The 25,683-nt window shown below is 38.7% G+C and overlaps 2 protein-coding genes and 1 long non-coding RNA gene across 4 annotated transcripts; 1 reads left to right on the top strand and 2 right to left on the bottom strand.

Annotated features, from left to right (window-relative positions):
• Nucleotides 1–1,386: 1,386 nt before the first annotated feature.
• Nucleotides 1,387–5,319, bottom strand: LOC103384593 (prostaglandin E synthase 3-like). The gene is made up of 8 exons (XM_008318159.3): nucleotides 5,156–5,319; nucleotides 3,662–3,775; nucleotides 3,361–3,430; nucleotides 3,173–3,271; nucleotides 2,829–2,918; nucleotides 2,701–2,745; nucleotides 2,565–2,592; nucleotides 1,387–1,974 (listed from the first exon to the last, which is right to left on the bottom strand). Coding segments are annotated over exons 1-8 (450 nt in total). The 5' UTR covers nucleotides 5,158–5,319; the 3' UTR covers nucleotides 1,387–1,972.
• A 983-nt stretch (nucleotides 5,320–6,302) lies between these two features.
• Nucleotides 6,303–9,715, bottom strand: LOC112487583 (uncharacterized). The gene is made up of 2 exons (XR_003050793.1): nucleotides 9,581–9,715; nucleotides 6,303–6,472 (listed from the first exon to the last, which is right to left on the bottom strand). It is a non-coding gene; the product is annotated as an uncharacterized LOC112487583 (long non-coding RNA).
• Nucleotides 9,656–18,423, top strand: dtx3 (deltex E3 ubiquitin ligase 3). Of its 2 annotated transcripts, XM_008318161.3 has the most exons (5): nucleotides 9,656–10,126; nucleotides 10,312–10,351; nucleotides 12,909–13,675; nucleotides 15,398–15,615; nucleotides 16,473–18,423. In XM_008318161.3, exons 2-5 carry the CDS (start codon nucleotides 10,339–10,341, stop codon nucleotides 16,546–16,548), a joined length of 1,074 nt encoding a protein of 357 aa, XP_008316383.1. In that variant the 5' UTR covers nucleotides 9,656–10,126; nucleotides 10,312–10,338; the 3' UTR covers nucleotides 16,549–18,423. The 2 variants fall into 2 exon arrangements, with proteins under 2 accessions (XP_008316383.1, XP_008316382.1); XM_008318160.3 differs by lacking the exon at nucleotides 9,656–10,126 and having other exon boundaries at nucleotides 10,150–10,351.
• The last annotated feature ends 7,260 nt before the right edge of the window (nucleotides 18,424–25,683 follow it).

A 25,683-nucleotide genomic window follows, 5' to 3' on the forward strand; every position in this document is an offset into this window, starting at 1 on the left:
TTTTTGGAGTTTTAAATACAAGCATTGGCAGCATGTTTTAGGACATCGTTTTGCATTTTAAGGCATTTCTGGGATTTTTAATTTTTTAAATCTAATTTTAAGATTTTTTTCCTATAAAATAGTCTGTGAAATTGTGAACTTTTAGTGTCATTTTTGGTCAAAAAATAAAACTTTTTGACGAAAACTTTTAGTGAAATTATGTTTAAAAATTTTAAATTTTCCTGCATGTTTCTTATAAAATTAGGGCTTTTAGAGAACATTTTTGCAGATTCTTCTTAATAAAATTTTCTGTCAAAATGTGAACTGTTTGTCATTTTTGGTCATGTTAAAATTATTTTTCAAAAATGTATCTTTTCCTGCGTGTTTTTCATAAAACTAGGGCATTTAGAAAACATTTAGCAAACTTTTTTGTCAAAATGTGAACCTTTTGTGCCATTTCCGGACAAAAATGTAAAAAGTTTGACGAAAAATTTTAACATAATTATTTTTTTAAATTGTATATTTTCTTGCATGTTTCTCATAGAATTAGGGCATTTGGTGAAAGTCTTTAGAATATTTTTTCTATAAAATATTCTGTCAAAATGTGAACTTTTTGTGTCATTTTTGGTCAAAAACTAATAAAGTTTGACTAAAATCCTTTGCAAATTCGTCTTAATAAAAGTTTCTGTCAAAATGTGAACTTTTCATGTAATTTTTGGTCAAAAATTTAAACATTTTGATAAAAGTTTTTGTAAAATTATTTTTTTAAATCGTATCTTTTTTGCATGTTTCTCATTAAATTCATAGAACATTTTTAGAAAATTTTATATTAAATATATATGTATATATACTGTATATAAAGAACTAAAAGGTAACATTAAATATACAGTATATGTGTAGAGTGTGTGTGTGTATTTATATATATATATATATATATATATATAATATTTCCTTTTAGTGCTTGTTTGTCTGCTTCTGTGAAAAGAAAAACAACTATAAAAGCTGTTGTGATTTCAATAAACTCACAGCTGCACACCTTCCCTTCTTGCCCTACTACGGGCAAAAACACCATTATCATCCAGTCTTGTCCAGAACCAAGGCCAAATATTTTATGCATTATTGAATCTGTTGTAAATAAATAAAAAAGACGTGATGCGCATAATTCATTGTTTTCCTGCATGTTTCTCATAAAATTAGGGCATTTATATTATATATATTTCTATAAACACTCAGTATCTATTACTGAGTGTTATTTAAGCCAAGCACCCTTGAAAAAAAAAACACATACTGTGTTTGTTTCAATACATTATAAATACAGTTCAAATGCAATTATCTGTTCAACAACATTTTTAAAAATGTAATGTATGCAAGTATCAACTCACTCTCTTAATCAGTATCTCAACAACATTTGCACAAGCATACCAGTTTATTTGAAATATGTTGAAAAAACAATTATGCTGAATATTTGGAAATGTTGGCATACATCGGAAAGTCCATTTTAAGCCGAACTTTTTTAAATTAACAAATCTGAAGTGCAATTTCCTATACAAACAGCAGGGGAAATGTATTATTAAAAATCTACTATTTTTTTGCAAAATATTCACTGTAAGTAATTTTTCTTTTAATTCTTCATTACATATCACAATGTTCAAAAGTTTACCCAACATTGCAGGAGACAGAAGGTAAAACATCAGCACATCCCATTACACTCATTTAATTCAGTGAACGACAAGATTTTCTTTTGAACAAAACTGTCCATGCAGAACACAACAGCAAAGCACAGCACACTACGTTGCTACGAATCTGTGCATCTGTGTCTCCAACAGTCCCTTCTTTTAATTTCTTTAGGAGTTTCCTATGAAACAAGTGCAGAGATAACGTTTCCTTTCCAACGTTGCTGCCACTCGCCTCTACTGTCTGCTTTCTACCAACACATAACCCACTTTGTTTACTACTCGTGCTGCTTTCATGGCTTCTACTCCGGGTTGGAAATTTCTGAAATACAGATTAAATTAAAATTATATCCGTTTAAAGAGGGTTTTGGTGTTGGACCATCAAGCTGTTAATGATTGGCCACAACCATCATGGGTTTTGGTGTTGGACCATCAAGCTGTCAATGATTGGCCACAACCATCATTTCCCAAAGGGAACTCCAGAGGGATTTATAAGGTTCTATCTACCTATCTTTACACATTTGAGTTTGGACTGGCTCTAGTCCATAGAACAGAGTAGACCAGAATATACCAAAATAGAAGAGACTACTGTCTATTCTATAATGAAAAATAGTCTTCCATAAAGTGTATATACTGTATGTACTAGACAGTAGTTTAGATATACAGTACATATATACATACACACACCAACTTGAGTACAGAATATTAATTGATACTAAATGTCCAAAACTGCATGTTTTATTTAAAAAAAATCAGAAATTAGTGATGTCAATAAAGCCATAGAAAATAATCAACATACCACCTAAATATACTTTTTAGACAAAACCACATCTAAAGGATTTCACGTCTACTTAGTTTGGCTCTGACTGTTTTTTTTACAAAGAGTAAAACACTATTAAGAGTAAAACTTACATTCATCGTCGCTGTCTGCGGAATAATGCTGCAACACAAAGATGGATTAATAAGTAGCTATTCTTCGTGTCGAATTTAAAGGGAATGAAAGGTATGAAATGTATAAAGGCTTCTGGGTCTGGGTGTTAAGTCGTACCTCGTCTAAATCACAAAGATCATCACCTTCCATGCTGTTCATCATCTGAAAAAACAAAGGAAAATTATACATTTTTCAGCTGAGTAAAACTTCTCGATCAATGCCTTGGAGGTATTTCATCTGTGTACCTCTGAGAATTTGTCATATTTTGACATGTCCTCATCTGAGTCATCTTCCCAGTCTTTCCAGTTATTGAAGTCCAAACTCAGCCAGTTGCACTGTGAGTTGACAGAGTAAAATGAGTGTAGCAAAAAGATACTCATGCACAACACAATGCAGTGATTCCACAATGTTCATATTTATCTTGTGTGGTCCTAAAAATGTATAATTACTTCGATATTATAGAAGTTTCTGTTTGAGATTTACTTAAGGAATTAGATTTACTTAATCAACAAAACTACATTTGGACAAGCACATCTTGTTTAAAAAAACAAACAAAACAACAATGATTAATTAATTTAAAAAGTCATACTTTTGTCTTGTCTTTGGTGAGCCGTGGCCACGCTCTCCCGGTCTCTGCTTTTCGTAAACAACACAACACAGACCTGTCAGTGCGTCTGTGTTTGGATTTCTGCCAAGAGAGAGAGAAGGTATCAAGGTTTTCAGTGAATACAAGAGACTGAGCGTGAATAACAATGAGGACTTGGGGAAAAAACATACGATGGGATCGATCTCCCCGAAGAGGTCCACAGAATTCTCGTGTTTGATGTTCTCTGTTCCACTGACACAGCTGTAAAAAAAATGATTCAAATCAGAAACTTTTTTTTTGTATAAACTAAACCAAAGATCATGGTATCTCAAAGAAACTCAAATCACTGTTACATCTTATTAAACACACTAAAAAGATATTTTTTAATTTTAGGAATGTGAGATTTGTTTATATTTATCTCAAAGAATGGAAAAAGTTTCATATTTGTAAGGGTGTTCCTTTTTATTTCAGTTTTAAGATAGTAAGACTTACACAAAATCCATTTTTGCCTTGTCAAAGTTCACGTGCACATCTTTGCTGTCCTCCACACAGAACTCTACAAATACACAGTCTCTCCTGTCGTACCACTTGGCTGCAGCGTGATTCCTATTAGCAACAATGGAAGAGATGAGTCAAAATTAAACTGTCTGTGGATTAATGCTGTCACAGGAATGTCTTGTAGAAAGCATATCAAATAAGATATGAAGGTGGGAGGGGGAGGGAGGCTTTTCGTGGGCTGGCTCCTATTATCCATTATGCATTCTTTACGTACAATTTAAGTTATTTTGGCTATTTTTGAATTGGTTGCCAACATTTAGACATTCTGGAAACAATTAGTTAATAATGACCATTAACTTTTTTTAAATTATATTTTGTCTTTTTTATGATAAAAGCTTCATAAGTTCGTTGATTATATTAAACCACCAACTAAACAAAGGCATTTATCACAGATGTAAGGAACTAAATTCTAGTCTGTTGGTCATTCCTGAACATTTCTGAAAGAGACATAAGAGGAAAATAATTTTGGCTACTTTTTTATAACAATCTAATTTCATATTTTTTCCCCCCAATATTTTGTGTCATACTTCCTTTAACATGAGGATGACTTTCAATGACACTGCTTTCAAGAACCAAAGTCTCCAGTTTTGCTTTGGCTTCAAATGCCATTTACAAACACAGTTTTCACCACTGAGATCACACCTATTATTATTAATATAAGAAAAATAACTGTCATCACGGGTTCATTTCAATGTGACTCGGGATTTAGTTAATTACTCAGACAGTCCCATTTGGTCAGAGTGACAGTGGGTTCATTTTCATTAGCAGGATTGGCTGTTGCGGTTACAGAGTGAGGTTCATCTGAGGACACGTCTAAATTATGACGACGTCAACCTTGTCGATTCATCCCAGACTGAGTCGTAGACTGAGGGCCTTTGTTTATGCTTTAGACATAAAGAAATATGCTTTTCAGTAACAGTACCACACCATTTTAAATTCGCCTTATTTGAACTGTCCACGTTAATGTTATGCGCCAAAATACTACTGTCAAGGCTTAAGAGACAAAAAAAAGCTACTACATCGTTTTTTTTATCTAACAGGGGGGGAAAGTTTTGTCAGGTCAGCGTGTGTTGCTAAATCCGTTTCGGCTACGTTAAGTTGCTGTGTGTACTTTCCCAGCTAATCATGACACCATGCTTTTAATGCTAACATAACACTGCACTGTCAGGTGGATTTAGCAGCAACAACGAGCTCACGAGAAGGACATATACAAAATCAGCGAGGGGTAAATGTGTTGTGCTGTCGCCACATTTAAATCATGGCCAATGAATGGCTTTGGTTTTATTTTGTGCTGGCGCCTTCTGTACAGCGTGATTCCCCTGTAGCAAACGCGTGTTAGCAAAGTTAGCCCATAGCATGCTGCTGCATTATTAGTTATCTCTATTCGTTATTGTATCACTTCAACAAATATAGAAACACGGCACTTACATGTTCACTGGTTCAAAGACAAACCCTTTCCTCTAAACAGGGGGTAAAACAGTTTCTGAGCGGCTGGAACTTGAAAATTGCAGCAAAATCCACATTAATACCAACAGTACTGGTTAACTGAGGGTTTCAACCATTTGATCCAAGTATCGCGAGACTTCATCGTTATCCCGTGACGCGCGGTTTCGTCCGCCTTCAGATGACAGACGTACGGGTACAGACGTAATTCATCTTCTGGATGTCGTTTAATTATAATAGTGATGTGAATGTCATACAGAGGAGGACAATATTTTTTATACCTAATTCATCCCTTGTAGTTAAACGCCTATTTTTAATAAAACAAACGCAGGTACTGTATTTACATGTGTATATATTGACACAGACATATGTTTATGTGAACCATAAATGTAAATGATGTATTTCATATTTTGTATATACCTACAATGCCGTTTTTGAGTGGTGTATTCTTACAGTTTCAGTCCCCAAAGATGATGAGATTTACCAGATCACTTAGTGTATAACTGACCAACGTCTCTATAACATCCATATCTAACAATTCTGGCTTTTGAACATAAAATATTTGTAAGTATAGATACCTGCACTACCTTACAAAAAACGTAGACACATCACCCTGCTCTAAGGTATACACAAGAGTATTTGTTGGTACAAAATATACCTTTTTTTTAAAATCAAGCATTAGACATTTTTCTTAAAAGAAAGAGCCAGACCACAGTCAGGACAGTCAAGCACAGGCACTCTATACTAACAACATTACAACAATACAAATTATTTTTATAGTTAAAGAATACAAATGCATAAGAATATTTAGCTGCTAATATTATGTTATTAAATTATTATATTGACAATTCTAGTTTGTCACTATTATTTTTCTATTTGATATAACATTATTACAAAATGTCACTTAGTCCTGGTCACATAAACATCCACCATTTACCATTAAAGGCCATGCAGAAGTGTAGTTTATATACAGATATAAACTTTAAAGATGTGCTATCTGTGCTTTGAATTTCAGTGTTCTATACGCCTACTGCGGATAGTACAGATGAACTGCGTCTGTACAACTCTGTCAGTGTTTATAAATAAACCAAATGAGATAATATGGATCATAAAATGCCAAGAGCTCATAAAATCCAAATTTATTGTAGCTTTTATTCTGTGTAATAAGTGCATCATGATGATAGGCATACAACTCAGAAACACACTCATTTACATTTTGCATCATAAAGCACAAACTTGAGAGGAATGAATGTGGTGGTCTGGGAGGCATCTACCAAGTCTCTTTGGTTTGTTAATCAAGACCTGCAAAAACAAATACAGAATCTATCCGCTGAGGTGAAGTGAAATCCCAGGCACAAAACAGCTCAATAATTACTGAAAAGAACATGGGTCTGAAGTTAAAAAGATGGACTTTTTTGCATAAACCCACTGTAATGGTACCGGGTAGATTTTTGTAATGATGACCAGCATAAACAGTATTAATAATCAAAACACGCAGCACTGTTTAATCTTAATGTGCTCTGTGAATTGCTTTACTTCCTCATTCATATTGTGTGAGATATATTTTCACGACACTGACATTTTTATGTACAAATTTTACCTATGACTCCTATGTAAATGATGACCCTTGTTTCCTGGAGCATTATCTCGCCTTAACATACCAGTGTGCAGGACACTGATTATGCAGTGCCAGAATTGTCTCTCATTCAATTTTTATCACAATTGCTGGTTTAGCACATTTAACAAGAGCTTGACAAACATTTCAACACCCTCGCTTCCATAAATATACATATTTATTGGAATCTATATAAATCTGCCAGTCTGACTGTCTCTAAAAAATATAATCTGATCTTTGAAAAATGAAGACCTTAATCTAACTGATGAAAAAGCATAAACAAGTAGGACTACATATAACATACAACATAAAAAACCCCTGTTGTTACTATAGGAACAGCGTAACAATGTTGTTTCATGACCAATCTTGTCTGTCTCCCAATGAGAAAATGAAATAATAGTAAAAGCAGAGGAAAGCATGGCATCATCATCTGATGAGTAGTAAATGATCGCTGTGGATGGAGCCATAAATGACACAAGATGATTGCCTGTGCAGGATAACAATACATGGCTGCTTCTTCAGGAGTGGAAAGGATTATGTGAGTCAGATGGAAATGACACTTAAGCAGTTGCAGACAAAGAGCAGAGAGGAGTATACGCTGTGTGAATACTTTTCTATCCAGTACTGATCACTAAGTGTTGGACATGTGTCTGTTTAAAAAAAGACAGGAGGGGTTATATACCGCAGATGCCGAACAAGAGCCAGATGGTCTATAACTAGGAGGTTTTGTTAGTCATGAAAGTATTCTGAAAAACCACACAAAACTGCCCAGACATACTGTTAATCATTTTTTGTGTATGTGAAGACAAGGGTGTTAAGGCCAGCATGCTACATGGAGATTTTTCAAAGAAAATTAAAACCTAAGGAAGAGTATCTTAAAGTGCCCTGTTAGAGAAAATAAAAAATATCTATTACATATCTAAACAGTGTTTAGCATATATAGGATTTCAAGAATATTTTTTAAGGTGATGCAACAGAATAAAATAAAAGAAGTGGACTAAAGTAGACTGAGGACTTATGGCGTGTTGGTTCAAGTTCTGACTATTTAAGGTTCACGTCACTATTTCATAAAATTTTCTACAGAAAAATACAGTAATGAGTTAAGTTGGCAAGTAAATCATAAAAGCTTTGTAATGGACCGGGACTGGTGTGAACACTTGGTTAAGGCTAGTCTACCTGATTATCTTAAAGATAAAGGTGAGTCATACTAAATATCAGTTATTTTGTTAATCAGCTACTATGGGACTTTCCATGAAATCCATTACAATATTTCATAACCTCTTTGTAAAGCAAGATGATTCGTTGCTTAAGCATTGTTTTTTTGTTTTTTCTCAATAAAGTTTTAAGGTTTTTAAAAGGTTCAACATGTGACACCATTCCCTCTAAATAGCAGGGAAACAAGGCTGTGATGATGTCAGCTGGAGACAGAACTCTGGAGCAGCTCCACATGTGATGAATAATGGAACAGCCCCTCAGACACTGTATGACCGCAACCCTGGGAGCTTTACCAGGATATGACTTCATAATTTGATTCACAGCTAGATGCCCTACATTCACATATAACTCCTTTAACACAATATCCACAGCCAGACCTACAAACATCAGTCATTGTTTTAGCATTAAATGATGACAGTGATTCCACCCAGATGGGTGTGTGTATATACTGAGGTTTGGTGTGTGTGGAAATGCTAACACTTTTGCAGGCTAAAAGCTCAAGGAGATATTATGAAAAACTATACAAGACATGTTCCGATATTAATTTAGCCGAGATAATTAAACAGCTTTCAATGAGATATGGCCCACTGTCACATCCACTGGTCCTAGATCTAATCAAAAGTCTAAAACAGACTGATATCATGCCTTGTTTTTAGTGATAGCTCTGCTGAGGCATTGCACTGACTGCAGGTTGTAAATAGACTTTTTTAACCATTCTCTTGGGTCAGCAATGTATTTGTACTGTAGCTGAATGAGCAAAGCTTCAAATAACAAACAGAAATCCTGCTTGAAACCTGCCATTTTAAAACAGGATGCCAATTTGCCTGCAACCATGTTTCTATTTGACTGTGAGATTAGTCATGCCTTGTGTCAACACATATTTGCTATTTCCGGAAGGGGTTTGTTTTTAATTCTCTCTCTCTTTCTCAATAGAACATTATGTTAAATGTGTAAATTATATTCCATAAAAACGGTGGTTTTGCCAGGTAGGTTTTACAGTGCCATCTATTGACTACTGGGCTTAAAACAAGAAATAACAAATTAACTCACAAATGAGGCTACAAACTAGTCTATATTTGCCCACACACACATTGCTCTGCAATATACGTAGCTCTATCATACAACGTCTGTTCGAAAAGCGTTCGTTATTGTTAATTATAATTTCACATATACAGTATTTTCATATTAATCATCTGCAATTAGTCATGTTAGACCTGTACTGCAAGCACATCACTTCCGAAACAGATTGAGCACTTCCGGTGTTTTCCACAACATTACTTTCACAGAGGCAACGTTTTTTTATGGCTATTTGCTCCTATGGTTTTTCGCTGTAAGATTCTTATGCCATTTAATATATACATACTGTATTTCTACGCGCAGCAAGAGGTGTTTGATAGAAAAACAAAACGATGGGGGGTGGGGAGGGACACAGGTTCCCACTTGTTGCCTTTCAAAATAAACTACTAATCATAGCGACGTGTGATTAAGTCAATTTTTTTTAAATTGATACTTAGAACAATTTGAACATTCAAGCGGTGGATCCACGAACACACGGCGAAGATAAATAAATAAATACATACCTTTGTCCAGCCAATCGTGTTGGCTCAGTGACGAACTTCCTGGTCACATTTTCTTGTGTCCCAGTCCTCTTCTCTTTATTGATGCTTCTGTACAGCTGCACTCCGGGAGGACGGAGACCGAGAGCTGAGGCACTGACTGGAAATGAGAGGAAGAAACAACTTTAGTGTGGGCACACAGCTGTCACACACGGGAGACTCCAGATAAAGAAAAGGAGCGAGCGATGTTTTTTACACCGCCGTGGCGTTGTGTTTAGCCCAAGGACGTACGAGGAAAGCAAACACGTCCCAGACTTGGAGAAAGAGGAGCGGGATTTACAGGGGCTGATGTCGCCCGGGCTGAAAGCCCAAGTCATATGAACTGCAAGAGGCGTCTTTTTGTTATGCCTTGATTAGAACATTATAACGATCGGCTCGTGAGAAATAAAGGCCTCCTTCTGCTCCTCCACCAGCACTTCCTCCTCTGATGGGGCACTGTGCTCCGCTTTAATCCAGTCCCGGAAACCTCCCTGACAGGCGGCAGCAGCAGCGACGAGCTACGGCACAAGGGTGAGGCATCAAAGTGGTAAAGAGATGATAAAAGCAGTTTAATGTTTCACCACAGGAATAAAAGGCGATGTTGGTAAATGGCTGTTGCTGCTGCGGAGCATGGCTGAGTGTTGGCCGTGGTCGAGCTGAACACATAACGTTTGTTTATTCCACTCCATTAACGTTCTCGCTTTCTTTTTCAACAGGACGCCTATTCGAATTTGAAGGGATTTATGGGATCGCAAGGTAAAAAGAAGTCCTTAACTCTGGTGTTTTTTTAAAAATGATTCTGTCATTCCGATCTCGATTTTTTTTTTACTTCAGTCAGTGACAGAGCTGACAGTTCCCTTTGTTTACAGTGTGAATTAGTGAACAGCTGATAACGTCCTCAGAACTCGAGAGACTGCGCTGTGTGTGTGTGTGTGTGACGCTATGCAGCCTTTACTTTCACTGTAGACATACGAGATTTGTTTTGTGTTGCACAGATGTGCGCACCCGACAAAATAGCTAAAACAGATGCCATGTTGTTTATTTATCCCTTTCTTCTGTGCCTGCATAGATAACACTGAAATCGCCCACACGGAACCAGTTAATAGTTTTTTACTAACATCTGCTTCAATTAGTTTCCCTTTCTTTTTCAGACATTAGTTTCTATATTATTGTCACAGTTGGAATGCACCACACAGAAGGATGGCAAGACAAAAAGTCCAAAATATAACTAGGGCTCAAAGACTGCCTGACAGTTAAAGATTGATGGATCTGACAAGGGCACCCTGACAGAAGAACAATAGTCATGGATATGGAGCAGTTTTTTTTAATGTAATCTTTGTATTTTTAATGGTAGTTGGCGTTGTTGCCATATTTGTCTTCCTTGTGGTTTCACATCACTTGGCATTCTTTTGTTGCATCACTGACATCTTATAGTCATGTTGATGTCTTTAAAACCGTATGTGCAAGTCACATCCAGAAAACTGTCGGCAGACCAGGTGTCTGGGTGTACCTACACTGTACCCAAACCTGTCTGTTTTTGGGATGTGGGAGGAAACAGGAGGGATTTGGGATAACCTAAACACACAATGAGAACATCCAAACTCTGTACAGAAAGACTAGGGATTGAACCAGTGAGATTCTTACTGTACAACAGGCCCCCTCTCCAGATCTGCCCTGTAACAGGTCAATATAAGTAAATATGTTTCTTTTTGGGCCTTTTTCTATTTATTTTATTTTGTCTTCTTACCTTCAGCTGCCACTTGAGACTTTTGATAAGGCTTCAGATCTTCCTCATTCTGTCAACTCATCCTCCGAGTTGCATGACGTCCAATATTTCCTCTTCTCCCCTCTGTGTTCGCAGCAGTTGGCCTCCCCTCATCACAATTTCTCAGCCAGAGCTACCTTAACAGAAATGTTCAAACTATTCTTAATATTTTTCTACAACTATCTCATGTACATGTGCTTTTTAGGAGGAGAAAAAAAAAGAAAAGATAATTGAATGCCATCTTTAAATCTACAGAACGCTAGAGTTTTGGGAATTTTACATCATGCAGGTTCATTGTTTCCAAATCATTCACTTATTACAGATGTAAGTGAGTGATAGTCACTTGATTAATCAATGTGTTTGCTGCTACATCCTGTTTGGGGTTGTGTAAACAAGACAAATGTGACTTGCTGTATTGGGTGTCAATATGAGTAACTAAAAAAATCTTTTAATCTCAGGGGAAAGTTGACCAGTTTGGATATACAGGACAGGGCATTCTTAACATTATCCATTTTATACTCTTGATGTCAATTTTAAGAATCTTATCTTAGATTAACTAAAAAATAAGATTATGCTCAGTTCGTCATAGTGTACATGGTCACTGTACTATGACCTAGTATAAAGAAGAGGCAGCTTATTATGGGCTACGTTTACTATCTCTCACATACACTCTGAGGGAGGGACACAATAATGGCTCGAAGTCCCAACAGAAACAGTGTAGTAATGTCACATTACACCCCGCTGAACAGGGATCTCTCAGAAAACTATTTAACTAAAAAACTACAATAATGTTTTTTCTTATCATCTTTTTAACAGAAAACAAAAAAAATTATTGTGTCTGTCTGAGGATTTTTTTTAATGAACAGAATATGACAATTGTTTTGGTATTCATTAAAGTTAGAATTTTATTAACAGATGTGCCAGCAACTTTCAGAAATATAGTATGTAGTGGCACAAACAAGAGGCAACTGTGAGACAGTTGGTCCAATAGCAGCCTTGCTGCAGGCAGAACACCCGTTTGCACTATATCATTATTTTTTTACTTTTAACAATTTTATTTTTATTTAATATTTGAAGACCCTGAACTATACTAGACAACACAGTTTTTGTTGCCCCTGAAGTGAACAACAACTGTTGCTGTAGACTTCAAACTGATCTCAGGTGGCATTGGTTCTATGACACAGAAACAAGCCATTGAGCACATTCTCAAATGTGTGAATATGTAACAAAAACAATCTCACGTCATATTTTATAGTAAGCTTTACATTCAGTTGGTATCCTTGAAATTTAATTACAGAGCATCGCAAATGTACAATATTTGTGCCCCCGCACTTAATATTTTATTCCTGCATCACACGGGTAGAGGTAGTGCTTCATGGCAGTTTGAATCCATACTGTTGGATGACTTCACACAGTCTCTAACTTTAAGGGATTAAAAGCCCCTTTCTTCTGTAGCGCTTTAGTCATTTGGAATTTTTAATCACAAGCACTGTTCTTGTTTCAAAGCTGTTAAAAGCCCTGTCTGAAAACGTGTGTGTCTCTGTGCAGTTTCCTCTGATGAAATGAGTGTGCGTGCTGGCCAGGGCAGTGATGAAGTGCTGGTTTCACAGGCAGTGTGGGATTACCTGGCTGCAGCTGGGCGGCCCTGGCTCATTGACTTCGAGCACAAGCAGGGGATGAGCGCTGGTATCATTAGGCGAGGAGAGAGGGGAGGCTGCTGTGCTGTGAGGCTACAGCCGGTAGAAAGCTTCAGGACTGCTGGTGCCGCGGTGATGGATGGAACCATCTCCAGCGAGACACGAAAAGCCTTCATTGACTTATGCCGCTGTGCCCGCAAAGAAATGAGGAAAAGGGTCCTGTTGCCCTGTACGGGAGCTCCAGATGCTAATGAGGAGGGCAGCATGCTTCAGTCCCAACCTCCCCAGCCTCGGCGCTCCCAGAGGTTCAGGAAACCTGCTGATGAGGAGGCTTGTGCCGTGCTTCATGAAGCAGCCCAGAAGAAAGACTTGGAGTCTGGCCTTGCTTCCCGCAGCGAGGGACAGGACAACAGCACTTGTTCAGTCTGCATGGGGGACATTGTGGAGAGGGCAACCTTGGAGAAGTGTGGCCATTCATTTTGTCGCACCTGTCTGGATCAAGCCTTTAAGGTGAAGAAAGCGTGTCCAATGTGCAGGCTGGTGTATGGCCAGATGATCGGAAACCAGCCGGCCTATGGTACGATGGTGGTAGAGAGAGATCCTGATCTGGAAATTCCAGGACATGAAGGCTATGGATGCATCTATATTATCTACCACTTCCCTCCAGGCTTACAGACGGTGAGCATATCAACAGCACAGCACACACCTATTTTAGATTTTAGATTTGTCAACGTTGCACATTCTTTCCAATAGTATAACATACAGCTCTAACAGATTTTTTTTAATGCAGGGTGACTATTGCTGATATTTTTACAGTAATATTAGATCATGAATGTATTTGATATTTTTTCTTGGTATCTATTACAATACTAAAAAGTTAATTTGAGTCTTTCAGGTCAAAGCTAGCTGAGGCAACTAGCTCATGACTAACTGCATAACTAACTATTCTTCGTCACTACATGTTTTGTAATCACTGTATGTTGCAACTGTTGTCTTAGTGACTCTCTTGCTGACCTCTATGGTAATGTAATGTTTCCATAGCGATGATGACTGTTTTCAGAATGTACCAACCACTATGCTACATGTCTGCTTCTATTACAGTACTTCCAGATTCTTCCATGTACCCTGGGGATTCCCAGGGTACATGGAATCAGTGAGAATGCTAGTTTATTGTACATGACCCATAATATAATTGGACTCTGCACCACATTATCAGGGTGTGTTCGTCCATGTTTTACTCTTTCATTTCAGTTGGGTCACAGGGCGTAGAGACAGAAACCCACCTCTACAAAATGTGACATCACATTAGCTGTGTCAGTTAGCGTCAACATACAACAATGTTTAATGTCTGTTTTATTTATTTTTTGTATAGCTATATATTTGGTTTGTTTTTTACAATATCCTATTTAAACATGTGTTTTTGTTAGAGAGAGCAAAAAACATGCTACAAAACATTAGCTCCAATCTGACTAGCTTTAGCTCGCTTGATTCTGTGTTCTGTTTCTGGAAAAACTCTGTTGAAAGAGCAGGTTTACCAAACATTTCACTTCAGGGAATTCATTAAAAAACTCAGGTTGTAACCAGACATGGTCAATTATTGGGTTATCTCTAAATGTCCTGTTAATGTAGTAGGAAGACTGACTGACGGACCCTTCATGTTTGTATAAATTTGACCTGCATTAGTTTGACTGAAAATGGCTTACATCGAGTTGACAGAAAACATGTATCAATTGAAGTGTAATAAAAATACAAATGAAAAAAAAAACCCAGAATAATTAATGCCAATAGTTAAAAAAATACTAAAAAGTTACCCTATTATTATTAGATATATATTGCATGTACTATATACATATATACATAATAAATCCTTCGGTTGCACTGTGAAATGACTTCAGCAAAAGGTCAGACCATGGAGGGAGTGAGGTGTTGTTCCACTGCTGTTTCATTGAGCCCTTTACCTTCATGTGATACTTGGGTGATTTATTACTGTACTTTTATGACCTTACGTGTCTTTTTCACTCTGAAAATCCTGGTTCGCACCATCCTGATAATAAATCACAAGTACCTTTTTTTCTGTAGTCACTGCGCAGTATATGTAAATACCTTTCTACCGTCTTATGCCCAGTGTAAATAGAGGCTCATACCAAGGTGAAACACAATAGGGTCACCTGTTTATTGGTGAAAATCACTTTGGATTGTGTGTATTACCCAGTACTTTAGATGCCCCCAGACTGTACTTGGTCGTAATGTGTTCATTCCTGGATTCAAGGTCTGCTTTGTTTGTATCCATAAAAATACTCTCCTCGCAGAGAAGTTGAGGAAACACTTAAACAACCACCAAACAAAGACACCACAGTTTTATTCTAATGAATTCTGGTTGTTCTACTTCACTGTCCACAGCCTGAGCACCCAAACCCTGGTGTCCGGTATCCAGGAACAGACCGCGTGGCCTACCTCCCTGACAGTCCTGAGGGGAACCGCGTGCTGGGCCTGCTGCGCCGGGCCTTTGAACAGCGCCTTATCTTCACCATTGGTACCTCCATGACTACGGGCATGCAAAATGTCATCACCTGGAATGACATTCACCACAAGACCTCAATATGGGGAGGGCCGTGCTGGTAAGTGTGAAATGTACTGCTCTGAGGATTGGGTAGTGGCTGAAACAGCTATGGTCAGAGCACATTATAGGTAGGGCTGAATCATTACCAGCTACAATTCTTTAGCTATGGTTACAATAAATATGCAATGAGGTGGAAGGCAGGGTTGTGTAGGTTTCACAGCTCAGTGGGTAAAAGGCTGAGGACACAAAGCAGGAATCACTTCCAGTCTGTTTTGATTCTTATTAAAAACAAAAGGAAAACAAACATTTCTGTAGTAAAGAAAAAGCGACACTTTTTCCAAACTGACACTGTCGAAATAGATAATTATATTAATTAAACTAATAATAAAAAAATTGCAAATAAGTATAAATAAGACTACATATCCTGTATTGATAAAAAAAAGTGAACAGAAAGTGAGCAGAGCAGATATTAGAAGTATCAGGCACAGTACTATTATTATTATTGGCAAATAACTCTGGTGTTTTGGTCCCATGGATGCCCTAGGGTTAGTGTGTTTCTTTAAACTTGTATTAATCAAATGCAGATAAACCTGTTTGGGATTTTCTGCCTTTTCAACTTACCAGGCACTCTATTGACATTTTTTCAATGTTATTGTCATTCATTTTAATGAGGACAGCCAGGAAATTGGAGTATATACAGGGTTCAAACAAAAATGTAAAAACGTTTGGTTGAAAACGAAGGATTTACATAGTAGTAGTGGAAAAGAGGATTGAAAATGCTCTGGTAAAGACTGATGGATGTGATTCAAGTAAATGGCAAGAAAAAACTGTTACCTGATGTTGTTGGACTAGTGCTACTCTGGCTGTCTGTGCTCATGGAGATGTAGTGACGACCGGGGTCATTTCTCCTGACAGTTTTGGCTACCCAGATCCCACCTACCTGGTACGAGTGACGGAGGAGCTCAGAGAGAAAGGCATCACAGCTGACTGACTGACTGCATGGGAATGACAGACTCTTCCTGGACTCTGTGCGTCTTTGAGTGTCCTTGTCCTTGTGGTGGACATGACTTGGCTCCAGGTTGCGCTTTGAGACCGCCCGTCCATCACAAGGATGACTGAAGACAAGGCCCTGGGCAGACGAGTGTCTCGATGCTGCGGCACAGTCCACATCACTCCAATAGCAAATGCTCCCCCTCTCTCCCTCTCTCCCTCTCTCTCTTTTCACTTTCCTCTGGGTTCGGCGGAGCCCACTGCTACACGTGGAAGAAAATACTTTTGAGTGCAGTGCATTCTTGTATCACACAATCCTCCGTCACCTTTTTTGCAATAGGACTGATTTCTGATGCACTTATTTAAGAGCATTGTGGGATGTCGGATGTCATACTTGTTTAGAACATCTTGAGTTGAACATTATCAGACATGTTTATGTTCCATAAATGTTTCTCCTCTGGGGATGATCACTTTACATCTTATAAGCACATATTCTTCGTTTTCATCTCCCTGTTCGTTAAGTTTAGGCCTCTTTAAGTTTATTGTTACTAATTACTTGTAAGGATTAGCAGAAAAAAAAAGAGCTGCTAGGATGAGATTTTTTTTTCTGCAGTTGTTGAAATCTAAGGCACTCGTGGAGCACTTTGGTCGGGCAGCGTGTTCTGGGTGAAGTGGGTTGTTGGCTTCATGTCATGTGGAAGAGTGCTCTGAGCAAACAGGTAAACGCAGCCTAATCGGCTAACTGCTTGGTGGCTACACATTGATGTCAGTTGCTTGAAACTCTTCATTTTGGTGGGATCTGCAGCCCCCTCACTCCCCCAACCCCTCCTCCTTTACTGGTACTCAAATTGAACCAAGTTTTCTCATTGTAGCACCTTTTACTACACCTGTCACAACTGCCACCTTTGGCATTGGTCACATCTGTTTTCTCGATGTCTCCCAAATGGTGAATCGTTAGCAACGAGCTCATCTAATTACCAGATTTAAGACGATGTCAAATGTCAAGGGCATACAGACCACTCACACCAAAACAAAAGGCACAAAAAGCTCTTTAAAGTATATATGCCTCTGTCCCTGTCACACTGGGAAATGTATGTGCTAATGTTCTCATTCCAAATGAGCTAGCTGTATTTGATTAGCTGATCTGAGTAGATAACTTTGATTAGACCGACAAAACAACATTGCTGGATTTCCAATTGGTTAGATATAAGAATGAATAGGATAATAATTTTGTTGTGCCTTTCTCATATTCACTTTTGATAGAAACAAAAGACAGAAATAAATAAGCATGATATTACTGATGACTGGTACGCAGTTCGGGCACATTTTTTGGTGTTATTTGATAGGTTAACAGCAGTATGTTTGTAGCTGTACTATCTGGCTTTAAGTACCAACACCGTTGAAGAATATGTATACTGATGTGTATGAAAAGAGCTTCTCCTTCATGAACCGTTCTCTGAACACACTCCTCGGACAGATATAGCTGTAAATGTGAAAGTGCTTTGTTACAGTACAGTAACCTGCTTAAGTAGACGAAAAAAATCAATTATTTGACTTTTTTTTTTTACATCCATAAATCGACCGTCCTTTCTGTATGCTCTCATCACTTTTGTATTTTAGTTAAGGGACCAACAGAGATTTTTTTTTTTGGACATAGGATTGTAGTTCACTAAATCTACTGTGCAAACATTTCTATGCATTACATGATTGGAGGAGCAGCCAAGAGAATGGATAGCTGTGAGATACCAATTGATTGTTGAAGGCGAGGAAAAAAAAGTTGGGAGTTTTGCTTTTCTATTTGTGTTTATTCGTACTTTGTTGATATTCAGAATAATGTGCTTTACATTTTAATACTTGAATAAAAAGTTATGTTTGGGTTTGTGTTGGATGTTCAGTACAGGCTCTAGGTTGACCTGCAGGTGAAACGCTGTTCGGAGTTCACATCTTGAAGAGAAATCAAAGGAAAAGTCAAAAAACAAAACAAAAAACCCCCCCAAAAAACAGTATGTTCTGACAAGTACTATTTACTGCAACTTCATCTTTGTTCCTCAATGCGGCAGTGACATGCAGAACAATTTAATACTAGGTGGCAATATCACTATAAAAACTTAAACAAGACAACGAACTGTCTTCAATTCCTGCGAGTATATCACGGTGCTTTTCAGCTAAACAGCACTAGGTTGTTGTTTTAATTACTTATTCCCTTTAGGGACATTTTTTGTTGCAGTGTTGTCTGTTTGCTACCAGGTTGTTGTTTTAATTACTTATTCCTTTTAGGGACATTTTTTGTTGCAGCGTTGTCTGCCTTTGGTCTTTTCTAATGTCAGATATATGCCACTGCTCAAAAAAGGTTGGGAAACACTGCTTGCAGGTGACGCTGACCTTAAATTACTCAGTGTCGTCTGGCGTTGACATTAGCGTAGCTGCCCAGTGACCACGAGAAGGATTAAGTGGTGCAACATGAATAAATAGTTTTTTTTGGAACTGCAGCTGGTTTTGACAGTGTAATTTGCCTGTTGCTTCACAGAAGACCTCATCTGCTCAAACGCTGGTGCTCTTTTCACTCCTGTGAATTTTCAATAGCAAATGTTCCTGGAATGTTGACAGGCCAGTCCAGCTGAACACCACTGTCTGTTATGTTCCTGAGTGGAATGACTGAGACGGGTGTCAAAGAGTCAAGGAGCAGATATTCCTCCAAGTTTTAAAGTAAGGTACAATTGTAACTTCACATAATTCTACCAATGCACCTTTATATCACAGATGCTAGGTTTTCACACCTTTTGTTAACAGGTTTTTTTTTCAACATTTTAGTTTTTTGCCCACATTGCCTTTCTCACTGAGAAGCAACTTTACTTGGACTCAGACCTTTGACTAAAATGCCAGCATATTGTGCCATTCCTGTCAGTGTTGTTATACAGTTTCACAGACATCAGTCTCAAACAAATGGTGTTATAGTAGCTGGACCACACCCGCCTCACACATTTGCCTCACACACACAAGGTGCTAGGTTTTGGCCCTAGAGGATCACCTACTTGACGGCTCCAAGGGGCAGCGTGTTTCCGCAGGTCTGCTGTTAACACAACAATTTCCCCAGTGTGGGTTCAAAAAGATTCAAATTATTTTCTTTGCAAGTGGGATGAGTAAAATATGATAGGTGGATTTTTGTTAGAATACTGCTGAAAAAGACAGTCTTCTTTTAAAGAAGACAAGGAAAAAGCAGAAAGGGAGCTCACAGATGGTTACAACGTGAAAAAAAAAACTACGCAGTAAAAACCATTTCATCATCCATTTCCTTCTCTGGAACCATTAGGATCAACTTAAGTCATCAATACAAAAAATGAACAAGTCACGAGGAAACAGAATGACAAACATGACACAAAAATGAAAAATGTTCTTAACACATTTCTTACATTGAGGTTTGAGATGTATTTAAGCTGAAGTTTGTATTAATGTACTGCAGTGTAATCACTTGTGACATCATGGGAAATGTGGTGGAGTTGGAAAGCACCAGAATGCTGGAGGATCTGCACCATCTGCCTGGATATAAATGTTTGTTTTCACTACACTCAATTGCTTTTTGCATCCAAGTGTGTGGTGCACGGCACAGTGTGATTCAGGGGAATATCCACGGGAAGTCCAAAGCTCACTTACAGAAAAGAAGAAAATGCCTTAAGTGCTACTGCAAAGTCATTGTTGACCTTTAAAAAATACATATGTTTGGTCCACGACCTTCTATTAGAGACTTGTAAGCGTACAGTCACCCAGGAGCGAGGCAGAGGGTGAGGCTGTCAGTGTTAACTAGAGAAACCACATGTTCACATTGGCCATGTTTCCACAAAGAGCGGTGTCGGGGCACTGAGGCAGCACTGCTCTCATGCTTTTCTAGTGTTAAGTCTGTTCACCAGGGAGCGCTGTCCCACAGCCTGCACGCACATGACTACTGTAGGTATCGTGACTCACTTCAGCCTCACCCAACCATCACCCGCCTCACAGGTTTCTCATGGCGATGTTTTAAACATTCCTGTTGGCCGTTTCTGTGGGAATCCAAGGTGTATCCAACTGTTGCCATGGAAACACTGCCATGTGAGCTGTGATTGGACGTGTTGTTCCATTTGTGTATTACTGAGGAGGACCTACCGTAACATTCCTAATTAATGGCAAAAGCTCTTCAAGCTTTTTGTTTTGAATGAAGTGTTGGACAGTGGATTACAGAGAGGACCATGTGCATTTGTCGAGACACGTCCATAAGTTCATACATATTTGCTGATGGATTTCTGTTAATTTCAAGTAAATAAATCCTAATTCAATCTCTGGAACAACTCATGACAATGAGCCTCTAGTGAAAAGTTAATGCTCTCTTACATTTTGCTTTATGAGCTAAGTCAGCACAGAGTAACTCAGCCTTTGTCGAATGTTGCTCATTTTTCTCTCCGTCTTTTTTTTTATGACAATACATCTGTCTTTTGGGGATGCGCGGCAGCCAGAGGCGGTGTGGAAACTGCACGACTCAGGGGAAGAATGAATTATTTTAAATATCAGCAGATTCCAGGGAGAAAATGTCCTGATGACAGTTACACAATGGGTTGTAAAACTAAACAATGATCCATAAATGACAACAAAATTCACCAATATTTGACATTTGTGGATATGCCTTACAAATGCTTTGAAAACCAGGCAGTCGTGTGATATAGGTCAGAAATGGACTTTCAGGAGGAGAGGAAAAACTACATCTGATTATTGTGTAATATTCTGTATCGTCTAAAGACATGAGTGAAGCGGCTACAATAGTGGGTCTCCGTCTGTGAGCTGATCCTGGTCCCTTCCTAACAATAACTTCACATATGAGAAAGGTCAAAGACCGACAGCAGTGAAGGAGTAAAGCAAAAATGCGGCTCAAAGGACGAGTCATCACGTGATCGACTGTGATTGGTGTATACGACAGATATGAAGACTAACTTCACCCTTCCCACAGTTATCACTTACGTGTGACTAAACGTGATCCAAGCACATGTAAGACTGCCAAAAAAAAACGTGATCCAAGCACATGTAAGACTGCAACAAAAAAAAAACCCAACCTTTTTACAAATCAGCTTTTCAATTAAAACGGCCGATGTTGCATTTTTTACATCTTTTATGAAATGCTGACTTAGATGAGTTAACATAATCTTTTTGGTCACACACACGTGTCATCTTCTAAGACTTAATCCTCCTTAGGGTTGATGGATGCAGTGGAGCCAATCCCAGTGGCCGTTGGCTGAGAAAGGGGGACATTACAGCGACACAGAGGGACAAACCATCGTTCACCTTCAGGCCTGAAGTGTCTAATTCACTGTAATAAGCTGTTTCTATACATTTAAAACATGTTTAAATCAGTTTATCTACATAAACGAGTCTAAACCAAATATGTTTTTTTCTATTTTTCATGTTGACTGTGCAACAACAAAAAATACTGCTAAAGATAAATAATCTGTGTGAAATAATTTAAAAATCCACCATTGTTTCAGTGACTCACTTGCAACGTATGGACTGGGAAAGGAGGAGCTCTGACTGTTATGAAACATTTTTTATCTGCGACTCCGAGCTTCTCTTCACTGATTTTTTTCATCTTGCCTTTACCCATTTGGTCCACTAGAGGGTGGTGCTCTCCTCAAAGAGGGCTTTGTGATGATGAGTGTTTTGTATGCAGCTGTACCGTCGTCACAAACACACAGGCCCACAGCAGCACCTCCCAAACCTCAGAGTGCTGAGATTCAGAGAGAGGAACGGGGCATGTTGTGTACAAGATGAGTCATGTGTTCATATGCTGCCGGAGGAAGCTAGCTTCAGCGGCAACATAATAAAAGAAAGCTAGGATAGCCATGAAAAGATTTATTCAGATTCATTTTTCTTCCTCCGTGTACTTTTAACAAATCCATCCATGACTTATCATATAAGTGAGCTCATTCAAATAAAACAGAAGCCTGTAGTTTTCCTCAATTTGCACTTCCCCTGTAGTGCTCTGGCGCCCTCCAGCGTAGGCTCGACGCACATTTCGAAAACCACCGCCTTACAACTGCATTGTTTTATTTGTTGATTTTAACCAGACTTCTTAAATACATCGAACTATTATGACCTACTGAAATACTACCACATCAACTGATAAATAAAAAGACAAGGTTCAGGTTTTCACACTGTTAATGTGGTTTACCACATTAATGTTTGACTATTGCTGTCCACCCATCCCAGTCTGCATCAAACATATAGACAGTATTGTACAACACCTGTTGAAAAAAATGATAGAGCACAGGTGGCTCAGGAACCACAGGTTGCAGATCTCTGAACTGTGGAGATTTAATACATCGCCGAAGAATCACTTTCAGTTTGTCCCTTTCATCAGAGGTCACCACAGCAGTAGTAGCAGTAGTTTCTAAACCGAATACCCTTTCTGAACTGGTACTTGGGCCTAGGTGGAATTGAACCCAGCCTCTCTAATCTCCTGGAGATTTAAGACATAAACAAAGCCAAATAGATCTGACCTTATGTGACCAACAACAAACAAAAGTAGAAAGAGACAAGTGAATGTTTTTAAAGCAGGGTATGCGGAGCAGCAATTGGCACAGACATCCTCAACAGGATATTTATGTCGAAATTCAAGAGTGGATCATCATGAATGATGACACAAAGGAAGAACCGTCCAATCAAAAGGTCAAGTTAGGCACTCTGACTCTGAAAAGGTCACGAGGTGGAATAGGCTGAAGACAGACCGTTCCAAAGGAAGGTGACACCTACAGTTGGTTGGCAGTATTGTAGTATTGACCATCGGGGTCATGATGAGGGTCCCATACCTGGGCAGGAGTCAGATGTCACACAGGGTGCGTTCAGTTTTGAGGACAAATTGTTACAAAAAAAAAAAAACATCTTTTTTTTTTATCTCCCTAATTTTTGCCCTAATGCCCCCCAGGAGCCCCTACTTTGAAAACCACTGGTTTAAGAAACAATTTTCCTAGTGAGATAAAGCTTGCTTGTTCTGACCCTGTACAATAACCACATATTGCATATAGCATGGCCATATTTAACCTATATTTTCCATCAGAGAGAGTGCACATGTGACAGGGAGGAGTTATTGGACCCTTCGCTGCTCTGCAGTTACACTAAGCGGCTGGGGGCATTCCTACGGCCCGCAGAATGTGAGGGCATCTGCTGCTCTTACAGAGAAAGTCAGGTCCCATCTGGTTAAGTGTATAAAACACACACACATGTGCTGACACACACACGTGCACAGTGGCTCTCCAACTGACCCACCTTTCCGCTCCATCATCAGTCAAGTCCCAGAATTACCACAGTAATCCTCCATCATCAGCTTTTATTTAATATATGTGTAAATGTTCTGGAATATTCTGTCCTATTTAAATAAAATGTACCACAATCACTTTAAACCTGAGAAGTTTATTTTCTCTATAAGTAGGTCAACAAACTGATGTACAAAGAGGCGTCTACTTTAAAAAAAATTCACTACCAGTTCATTGACTGTAACCTACATCTGAACAGGACATATTTCAGAAAAGAGTCTCCATAAGAAGACGTCAAAGTGAAGGCATTATTTGAATATACACACGGCTGGTGTCATTGATTTAGGAGAAATAAAGTGAAGACTTTTCCCTGGATTTTCAGTATTTCTTTGCCCTTCTCTGCTGCTGTTTCCTTCACCCGTCAGTGTCACTCTGGACATCTGCTTCAACCACAGAGTTGCAGAAAATAGCCATAAATATGTATCATTGATTATGCACCGTAACATTTCCACACCCAGATGGTCTGGTGTTAAAACTGATTGCCTCAGGAGAGGGAGGTTCAAACGCCGGCCGTGTCAAACCAAAGACGTTTGCCTTCATAAAGAAGTAGAACTATTGAGAAATACTCTTTTAACCTCCGACCAGCATCTCATCTTAGTGGGACTAAAAATAGAGTCTTAATGCACGCCAACCTCGAGTCGCACAACCAACCACCTTCTACAGTCACCGCGTAGGAGGATTAAACTTGCATCAGTGCAAATGTGACAAGCCTCCTGTATGAAATGGATTAATGGCAATGTAAAAAAAAAAAAAAGTTCCTGGCATATGGGTTACTGTTTCTAGCTGTTTACAGTCACTATCACTGTCTCTCAAACGGTGGCTTATGACCCAAATTTGGGTAAAGAGAAATAAGTTGAAGAAAATCATTTCCTATCCTGTATAGTATATACCTTATATGTATATATAAGCATTGGTCTAAGATTTTGGACTGTCGAGTATGCAGGAAGTTTTTACTTACTGCATGTAGTTCCACTGCAATACCTGCAGGAGGTGTCAAAAATGCAGTCTGAGTTGATCATTTTCTTCACTCACTTAAACCTTTCCTATAGAAACTAGCAACACATTAAACTATTGAAACTTCTTGGTTGACCAGGTGGGGTTAGCACTATGGGAGAGTCTGCATCCCACAATTTTGGGATGTGTCCCATCACCCTCAAACTGGCTACTGCTGCTTTGGATTTTAACAGCAAATGGCACCATAATGTCCTATTGTGAAAGAAAAGAAGATTTAAAAGAAGAAAGTACTTCTGTATGAATTTATGGTTTATTTACTTTATTCAATTTCTGCACACTCTACCGGACCAAATACTCAAAGAGAGGGTGGCAGCCCAGGTTTGACTGTTAGAGAATCACTTTTTCCTAAAGTCGACCACGCAGACTTTTAAAGACGCCACTATGGCGTATCAACTGTATCAGTGTTATATTCCTGGCTGTGTCTATAAACGGAGGCTCAGGATGGACCCACAGGAACACACATGTTCCCACCAGAGGAGCTGTGCAGGTTTTCCTGTCCTGAAGATGATAAGAAAATCAGTACGTGACAATGCAGAGCTGCTGTTCTCGCCCCCTCTCCCCACTCTGCTCCTTAATTAGAATGTCTGTGGCAGTGGGGTAAACCCTGGCACATCGCCTGCCTTCTTTCTTGCCTCCTCTCCCTCCTCCTCCTCCTCCTCCTCTTCCTCTCATCCTCTGGTGCTGAAGGCACCCAGTGTCTGTCTCTGTGCAGGGCATGCTGCTATTTTCTCCTTCCATTTTACTGTAACAAGGATCAACTCCTACAGATTGGGTCTGTTTTCAGCTCTGCTTTG

The sequence above is a fragment of the Cynoglossus semilaevis genome, chromosome 10 (assembly GCF_000523025.1).
Source record: "Cynoglossus semilaevis isolate Cse_v1.0 chromosome 10, Cse_v1.0, whole genome shotgun sequence".
NCBI lineage: Eukaryota > Metazoa > Chordata > Actinopteri > Pleuronectiformes > Cynoglossidae > Cynoglossus > Cynoglossus semilaevis.

What these genes read in the sequence shown, in the direction of transcription:
- LOC103384593 (XM_008318159.3), bottom strand. An exon ending in TCGGGGAGATCGATCCCATC is followed by an intron (nt 3,272 to 3,360) that starts GTATGTTTTTTC and finishes CTCTCTTGGCAG; the next exon opens with AAATCCAAACACAGACGCAC. An exon ending in AATATGACAAATTCTCAGAG is followed by an intron (nt 2,746 to 2,828) that starts GTACACAGATGA and finishes TTGTTTTTTCAG; the next exon opens with ATGATGAACAGCATGGAAGG.
- dtx3 (XM_008318161.3), top strand. An exon ending in TCCCTCCAGGCTTACAGACG is followed by an intron (nt 13,676 to 15,397) that starts GTGAGCATATCA and finishes CACTGTCCACAG; the next exon opens with CCTGAGCACCCAAACCCTGG. An exon ending in ATATGGGGAGGGCCGTGCTG is followed by an intron (nt 15,616 to 16,472) that starts GTAAGTGTGAAA and finishes TTCTCCTGACAG; the next exon opens with TTTTGGCTACCCAGATCCCA.